Source organism: Lissotriton vulgaris, chromosome 1_1, assembly GCF_964263255.1.
Source record: "Lissotriton vulgaris chromosome 1_1, aLisVul1.2, whole genome shotgun sequence".
NCBI lineage: Eukaryota > Metazoa > Chordata > Amphibia > Caudata > Salamandridae > Lissotriton > Lissotriton vulgaris.
Window position 1 is genome coordinate 167,882,695 of NC_141685.1, and position 8,246 is coordinate 167,890,940.

General features: G+C 41.9%; 1 protein-coding gene across 2 annotated transcripts; it reads right to left on the minus strand.

Moving 5' to 3' along the window:
• Positions 1-5,812: 5,812 nt before the first annotated feature.
• On the minus strand, positions 5,813-7,404 carry LOC147738013 (uncharacterized). Of its 2 annotated transcripts, XM_086951459.1 has the most exons (2): positions 7,028-7,404; positions 5,813-6,775 (listed from the first exon to the last, which is right to left on the minus strand). In XM_086951459.1, exons 1-2 carry the CDS (start codon positions 7,269-7,271, stop codon positions 6,144-6,146), a joined length of 876 nt encoding a protein of 291 aa, XP_086807585.1. In that variant the 5' UTR covers positions 7,272-7,404; the 3' UTR covers positions 5,813-6,143. The 2 variants fall into 2 exon arrangements, with proteins under 2 accessions (XP_086807585.1, XP_086807572.1); XM_086951446.1 differs by having other exon boundaries at positions 5,813-7,404.
• Between the last annotated feature and the right edge of the window lie 842 nt (positions 7,405-8,246).

Consider the following 8,246-nt stretch of genomic DNA (forward strand, 5'->3'; position numbering starts at 1 on the left):
CCAGGTATGAGAAGGTATTAAATGCAATTATCAACTTTCCGTTATTTTAACACATTTTCTCAGTGCATAGAGTATTTTTCCTACATTGATCACAACATTTCAAGCACTGGTCTGTGCTTAAACGTACAATGAAGGGGTAAAAATGTATTTCCACCACAATCAAGAAACCCTTGGGTCTATGAGGATTACTGTTGCAAATGAAAACCTAGCTAAGATGAAATATCCCTTTAAAGGGAAGATTTTCCTCACCCACCATAGTTGGCATGCTTCCTCATTCAGAACCTCCTCCCACCGTTATACCTAGTTACAGTACAGGGTCCAGCCCCCTCACTGAGAGGGAGGAGTTCAGGCATGTTTTGTTTTAGAGAATGGTATACGAAATACCACAAAAATGAGCTCAGGGTAGTGGGGGCAGCAGAGTGAAAGTTAATAAGAGGTCAACATGTTTCAGCCTATTAACCCTCCAAAGAGGTGTTTGCGGCTTTCTTCGGGACCTAATCAAAAGTGCTGCTGCTCATTGTACTCAATCAATAACAAGCATTGGCAAAGCCAATAGGTCTCGCCTTTGGGACCTTATAAGTGTTTAGCCATGCAGATCCAGTAACAATGTGAAATAATTTCTCTTAAAAAGAAGACTATAAACTAACTAAGCTAGATGTGACTTTATAACTGGTTAATCAAATGTTTCTGGAGCTTTAGTATATATAAAGAACTCCTTTTTTCTATGGCGTGTCATATAATGTACACAATGTCAAAAAATTCAATACTGCTTTTATAGCAATTTACTTTTGAAAGCTTGAAGTGAAAGAGAATTCTAAATGTAATTTGCTTATGAGTAGGCGCTAATTACTATTTCCAGATGACAATGTAGTTAACATTTTTTTGTAAAGGATGTGTTAGAAGTATGGGTAGGGAAAATGGCTATTTTGGTCAAAGGCTCCCCTTTCTTTATGCATGCTAGTTTTAATTTGTAAACAGAATCACCATTTTTTTAATGTGGTACACTGTAATGTTAGATGAATCTGTTTTACCCTTTTGATAAGCAAGAGAAGACGATGAACCGTTTTTTCGTCCCTGGTTTTAAATGGATTCAGGTTGGAACAGAAGAGGTTTTGGTTGACTTTGCCTCAGATAATGGTTGTTTCCCGCATGCTGCTTTCATGCGACTTAAATCCCTTCAATGGAAGAGGCGGCTGCATGCCTGCATATATGGCCAGATCAGTACTTGGCTGTTTCGGTTCTCCAGTGGGGCTAGAATAGAAGCTGTTAAGGGCAGGGGCTTAGCTTCCCATTGGTGCAGCAGGTGCAGTGGCACCAGGTCCCAGATGCCTTAAAGACCCACTGAACCCTGATAACTGCTGTTTGTCACAGTACAAACAAAGGCCGGAGGGGCCCACAGAACAATGATTATTGCTGTTTTCCACAGCCCAAATAAACGGCAGAGGTCACATTTTCTTTCTTGCCTTGGGGCCCAGGGCACACTGGCTAGGCCACTGGTTAAGGATGCAGTGGGGAAGAAGTGGCAAGACAGGTGGATTATCTAAACAGCTTGACGATGACTTCATGCCTGGGTATTAAAGTATTCATTACAATTAAAGACTGAAGCAGGAATAGAAATCATAATATAGGAAGGCCTATGTACAAATGCAGCTCGATTAGCGGCTGCCTTTAACTTCTCACTTATCACCTCTCCTAATTTACAGTTTTATATTAGATGCAGACATAAATCGTGACCTATGAATATGTTTATCTATCTTTAGGTTCAAATGACCCATCTTTTCCATATGCAAGTATCAGACAGGTCGGAAACGCCTAATGGCTTTAAACTTGATAAAGCCACATTAATCACTGGTCTTGAAATACAAATGGCAGCATTAGGCACGCAGAGGTGTAATCTACGTAATCTCATTAAGTTCAGGGTACGGGAGATTATTTAGGGCATAAAGCACTTTGACAAAAACATTTCTGCCACCATAGAAATTCAATCTTTCTTGTCCTACCCTAGTATACAAGTAGTACCACATTCTTTGTATACCTGAATTAAATAGGCACACAAAATAGTACTGTATTTAAAGGCCCAGTTCAGAATTACATGGAAGGTGCACTGTCCCAGACTACACAACGGTGCAGTTTTCAGTGGGTGCTCTCATCCGACACAGGGGGGAGCACACCAGATTATGCTGGAAAAAACATGTGGTGCCCCAACGTAGGCGCAGTTGTAAACCACTAGTCTGCTTACATAGTAAAGCGTCTGGCAGCTATTAAGTGAGGTGGCACGTTTCCCCTGCAGGTGGTTGGGGTCTGTCACCATCCTGTCAGGTGGGGGGTATACAATCAGTGCGCCTCCTGACTGCTTGTTTGCCTTTTCGCCCGTGTCAATAATACAGTGCAGTCCTTGGAGGAGTAGTCAATTTGTATTCATGAAAGACACTTGTGTTTCTCGGATGTGTAATCCCCAGATGATGCCTGAACTGTTCCCCAATGGGCTATTTGTACATCGTATTGAATTGTATGGTCTTATGAGGACTGTTAATAATAATAAAAAAGATTTAGTGAGTGCTTATTGCCCTCTATGTCACTCTACTTCTAAGCACCTAATTGTACGGTGCTTACTGTCATCTGCTCACTTACATTATGCTTATTATGCTTAATATAAATAGTGCACAATTTAGGCGTTTGTGTCTGCCTACAACGTGGACCTGATACAAATAGCAGTACCTACAAGGTGGATGGTACAATTCAACAAGAGTCTAAGATACTCCAGCACAGATGATTTTGCATCAACATTACGGGGCATCATCTGAATTTTATTAATTTGTGTACAGTTGTGTGTATACAATAAAACAACCTCCCCACCATAATTGATCTGTCTATTCATCTTGTTGGGATCTGGAGTAGCATGCTACTCGCCGAAAAGCACTTCAACACTTCATCAGGGGTAGCAAGCGCTATATAAATGCAAAACCTTCCCTCTTCTATCCCCCCACAATCTTTTTTAACCCAACTAACAGACCAACATGTCCAGCTCTCATATACATTTTATATTTCCCTATACTAATTCACCACTAATCATTTTTGGATCCTAGAGTAGTGTGCTACTCGTCGAAAAAGCGCTTCAAAGTTCGTATGGGGTAGTAAGTGTTATGTAAATCTAAATACATTACAATTACTGTTTACATCGGGCTGCACTAACACGAGGATAGAAGTAGAGTGGGGGATTAGAGTTTATCTGCCCAGAACAAAGCATACTACAGAAAGTGTGTGAACAGTCTATATGTTGTGCCCCTGGCAGAGAAAAACACAGCAGAGGTGGGAAGAAGGTAGGTAATCTTATGGTCAGACCTATGTGGAAAGAGGCAATCACTTTGGGCAGAAAAGAGGGCTTACACGGAGGACTACTTTGTTTGGATGGACAGCAAGAAAGGGAGGTCTGGAGGATAAGCCTGAAGCTCACTCATCCTGCAAGCATGTGATGGCAAGCAAAAAACTAGTCTTCTAAGGAGGTGAAGAGGACAATTATGTAGGCGCTCAAAGGGAGCACACATAAGATAAGTGAGGTCAACTCCCACTAGGGTATTATGAAAGGAGAAGGAGGAAAAAGATGAGTAATGCACTTCAGAAATCTGTTAACAATAGGATCGAAGTCCATGCTCAAGAGCTCGGGGTACCAGACTTGGGACTGATCGCGTTTGATCTTCTTCAGCAATCTTGGCAGAAGTGGTACAGGAGGCCGCAACTCCACTCGCAACGAAAAGGGTCGCCGAGCGAGAGCCGCTTTGGAAACTCTAACACGCAGAACTGCTGACATTGAGCGTTCTCTTCGGTGGCGAATAGATCTAACCAAGGTTCTCCCCACTACTGAAAGAGACCTAGCACGACCTTCGAGTGAAGATGCCATTTGTGATCCATCATGCACTGGCGGCTGAGTTTGTCCGTCCTTGCGTTCAGTGAACCTGTTAAGTGTTGAACTACCAGAGATATGCCCTGATGTTCCAGCCATGTCCAAAGGCGAAGAGCCTCTTGACATACGGTCCACGACCCCACCCTGCCCTGTTTGTTGCAGTACCACATGGCGGTGGTGTTGTTTGTGAACACCAGCACCACTCTTCCTTTGACATAAGAAGGAATGCCTTCAGTGCAAGATGAATCGCCCGGAGCTCCAGAGGGTTGATGTGGTGCCTGGACTCCGCCAGAGACCAGAGGTCTTTGATCTCCACCATTCCCATATGGCTGCCCCAACTCAGGAGTGACGCATCCGTCACTACTGTAAACTCAGGTTGGAGAAGGTAGAAGGATCTGCTGTTGACCCAATCCTGGTTCGTGAACCACCACTGCAACTGACTTGCAGTCCCCTCCGAAATCTGAATGTCATCGGAAAGATTCCCCTGGTGCTGTGCCCACTGAAACTTCAGGTCCCACTACAGAGCACGTATATGCCATCTGGCATGATGCACCAGCAGGATGCAGGAGGCCATGAGGCCCAGCAGCCTCAGGGTCATTCTCACCGAACACCGGGATGGAGGCTGAAACATCGGTATCATAGTCCCAATATACTGGACTTGCTGCTAGGAAGGATAGACCCAAAACTGTGTTGTGTCCAGAACCGCTCTGATGAAAAGGAGCTTATTGGATGGAATCAGGTGCGACTTCAGCACGTTAACTGAGAACCCCAGCAAATGCAGGAAGTCCGTCGTAGTCTGGAGGTGGGAGCCTTCAACAGCCAGTCGTCGAGATAGGGGAAGACTGGAACCCCTGATCTGCGCAGATGAGCTGCGACCACCGCCATCACTTTCGTGAACACCCGGGGGAGGGGGTGGCTGGTAAGGTCAAAGGGAAGCTTGGTAAACTGAAAATGCGAGTGGCCTACCGTGAACCATAGGTAATACCAGTGGGTAGGCAAGACGGGGATGTGAAAGTAAGTGTCCTGCAAGTCCAACGCTACCATCAAATCTCCAGGTCGAAGGCAGATAAGACCTGAGCCAAGATTAACAACTTGAACTTCTCCTTTCGGAGAAAGCGGTTGATGTCCCTGAGAACTAAGCTAGGATGCAGGCCTTTTTCCTTCTTGCGTACCAAGAAGTAGTGGGAGTAGTCACTTTGCGGAGTTCCTCACTGAGGAACTCCGCATAGGCTTAATCTTATCATGAAAAAAATAGATATCAGTCATATGTTAAGAAACAAGGGTGAGTAGAAACCTTTTGGGTGGAGTAAAATTTAAGACATTATTATTGTGATTTTTGGGGCAATTAGTTGATTTTTGCAAGCACTAACACTTCTCTGTGTAAAGTAAAGACCTTGAGAGTTTTGCAACTTTCAGATACTCAAATTGTGGATTCTGTTGCAATGAAAAATATTTCCAGGCCTGAAATTTCTTTGGAGGTTGCAGGCAGGCAGCCTAAGTTATCCTGCAAGAGTTTCTTGATGAATTCTATTGCAACTACAATATGTGCTCTCTCATGTAAAGTCAGGTTGTTAGAAGCTTTTCTGCAACTCAAGATACGCCTTACTTTTCACCTGGTGTGGATGCATTTCTCATGTTTAGTGATATCTCCTTTCTGAGTATAACGTTTCTGGCTTTCCCCTCCTGTATATGGCTTTAGTACAGTGTGAATTCTCTCATGTGAAATTACATTGTATTCAAGACTAAACCTTATCTGACATTCAGAACACACATAAGGCTTTTTTCCCCCATTTGAGTTCTCTCATGTCTAGTGAAAAGTATTTGTACCCAAAACATTGCTTGCATTTCAAGCACTCATAAGGTTTTTCCCCAGAGTGAGATCGCTCATAAAGCATAACACTGTCTTTCAGATTCAACCTTTTATGGCATAAGGATTTTTCTAGTGTGGAGTTTCTCATGGTGAAATAGCATTTTTCTCTGCAGCTTTTCTGGCATTCAGAGCACTCATAAGGTTTTTCATCAGTATGGAGTCGCTTATGGTTAGTGAGGCTGTGCCTATCAAATAGGAATTTCTGGCATTCACAGAAATTGGTAATGTTTTTCCCCTGTGTGCGTCTGCTCATGTAGAGTGAGATTGAGTTTAAAATGTATGCTTTTCTGGCATTCGGAGAACTGATTATTTTGATGGTGTGTTTTCTTATGGCGCTTGTAACCATCTCTGCCTCTGAATCTTTTCTGACATTTAAAGCACTGATAATTTTTTTTCTCGAGTGTGGATTTTCACATGATCAGTGAGATTAGATTTTTTTATGAAACATTTTTGGCATTCGGAGCACTGATAAGGTTTTTCCCCAGTGTGGATTCTTATATGCTGAATGAGACTGTCTTTTACACTGAAACATATCTGGCATTCGGAGCACTGATAAGGTTTTTCCCCAGTGTGGATTTTTATATGCGTAGTGAGATTGCTTTTTTGACTGAAACATTTGTGGCATTCAGAGCACTGATAAGGTTTTTCCCCAGTGTGGATTCTTATATGCTGAGTGAGATCCCTTTTTTGCCTGACACATATCTGGCATTCAGAGCACTGATAAGGTTTTTCCCCAGTGTGGATTTTTATATGCTCAGTGAGATTGCTTTTTTGACGGAAACATTTGTGGCATTCAGAGCACTGATAAGGTTTTTCACCAGTGTGGGTTCTTATATGCTGAGTGAGACTGCTTTTTTCACTGAAACATTTGTCACATTCAGTGCACTGATAACGTTTTACCCAAGTGTGGGTCCTTGAATGTTTAGTGAGTCTTTTTTTGTCACTGAAACATTTTTGGCATTCAGAGCACTGATAAGGTTTTTCCCCAGTGTGGAATCTCACATGTGCAGTTAGAAGTGATTTAAGTTGGAAATCTTTTGGGCATTCAGAGCACTGAAAAGGTTTTTCCCCAGTGTGGGTTCTTATATGCTGAGTAAGACTGCTTTTTTCACTGAAACATTTGTCGCATTCAGTGCACTGATAACGTTTTACCAAAGTGTGGGTCCTTGAATGTTTAGTGAGTCTTTTTTTGTCACTGAAACATTTCTGGCATTCAGAGCACTGATAAGGTTTTTCCCCAGTGTGGAATCTCACATGTGCAGTTAGAAGTGATTTAAGTTTGAAATGTTTTGGGCATTCAGAGCACTGATAATGTTTTTCCACAGAGTGGGTTAATGCATGTTGATATAGACTCGCTTTGACTCTAAAGCTTTTCTGGCATTCAGAGCACTGAAAAGGTTTTTCCCCAGTGTGGTTTCTCATATGCTCAGTGAGATAAGATTTACGCCTGAAACTTTTTTGGCATACTTTGCACTGAGAGTGGTTTTCCCCTGTATGCATTCTGTCAAATTCTGTGAGATAAGATTTATGGCTGTATCTTTTTGGGCACAGGTAACTTTTTTCCCTAACTTCGGTTATTTTGCCTCGATTTTAGAGTCGGGCTTGTTTAGATAATATTCAGCACTTCTCTCTAAAAGAAATTGTGTGTAATCTTCTCAACACTTGGATTGAGCAAAAAACGTCGGGAAGCAGTCCTGTAACACCTGTTGAAATTTTTCTAACAGATAATAGTCTTTAGGTAATAGCCTCTCCGGCAGCAACTTAATTTGTGACTGAAGTTTTTCTCAAATCTATTTCTATAGGTTCTTAGCAATGCAGTAATAAGGTGTTAGTCTGATATTTAATGATTAAACTGATAAGTACCTTTTTGCTCTGATGTAATGGCAGTAACTGAGGGCGTTTGAACGTGCAGAGTACTATTGTGGATCATTAGTCGCAGAACATCAGTTCCTTTTACCCTTTCTATGTTTGGGGTAAGTTTAAGGTTTGTAGTTCTGGGGATGAGGATTTATTTACATTAGATATAGCGCAACAGTGCTCCTTTAATCAATTTTTATATTTAACAGTTTTACATATCACTCCTGCACAACAGAGAATGTTGAGGCGATTTACATAGAATTACAGAACAGTACACAATAAAAAGGAAACGATCTGAGATGGTCATTAACACAATAAAGTGGTGAATTTGTAAGGTTTTCGCAAGAAAGAGCAGAGTGGGTGAAGGTGTTTTATATCCCGAGGCAGATAGTCTCAAACTTGCGTAACTGGTTAAAAACGGTTGTTGAACAAAGGTGATTTTCCAATCTTTTGGTTGTTAACGTGTCAGCTTCGGAGACTTCTTTCAGCGTCTTTTCTTTGATGGCATCCAGAAGAAACCTTTAGTTGTAACTTTCTTTTATGTAGTGTGTGCTTCCTCTCTATAATTACATGATGCTTTAGATGAACATTATTCTGTCATGCTGAGGCAATTTGTCT

Bases quoted from the DNA above. Each gene is read 5' to 3' on its own strand.
- LOC147738013 (XM_086951446.1), bottom strand. From the start codon at position 7,271: ATGCATACAGGGGAAAACCACTCTCAGTGCAAAGTATGCCAAAAAAGT.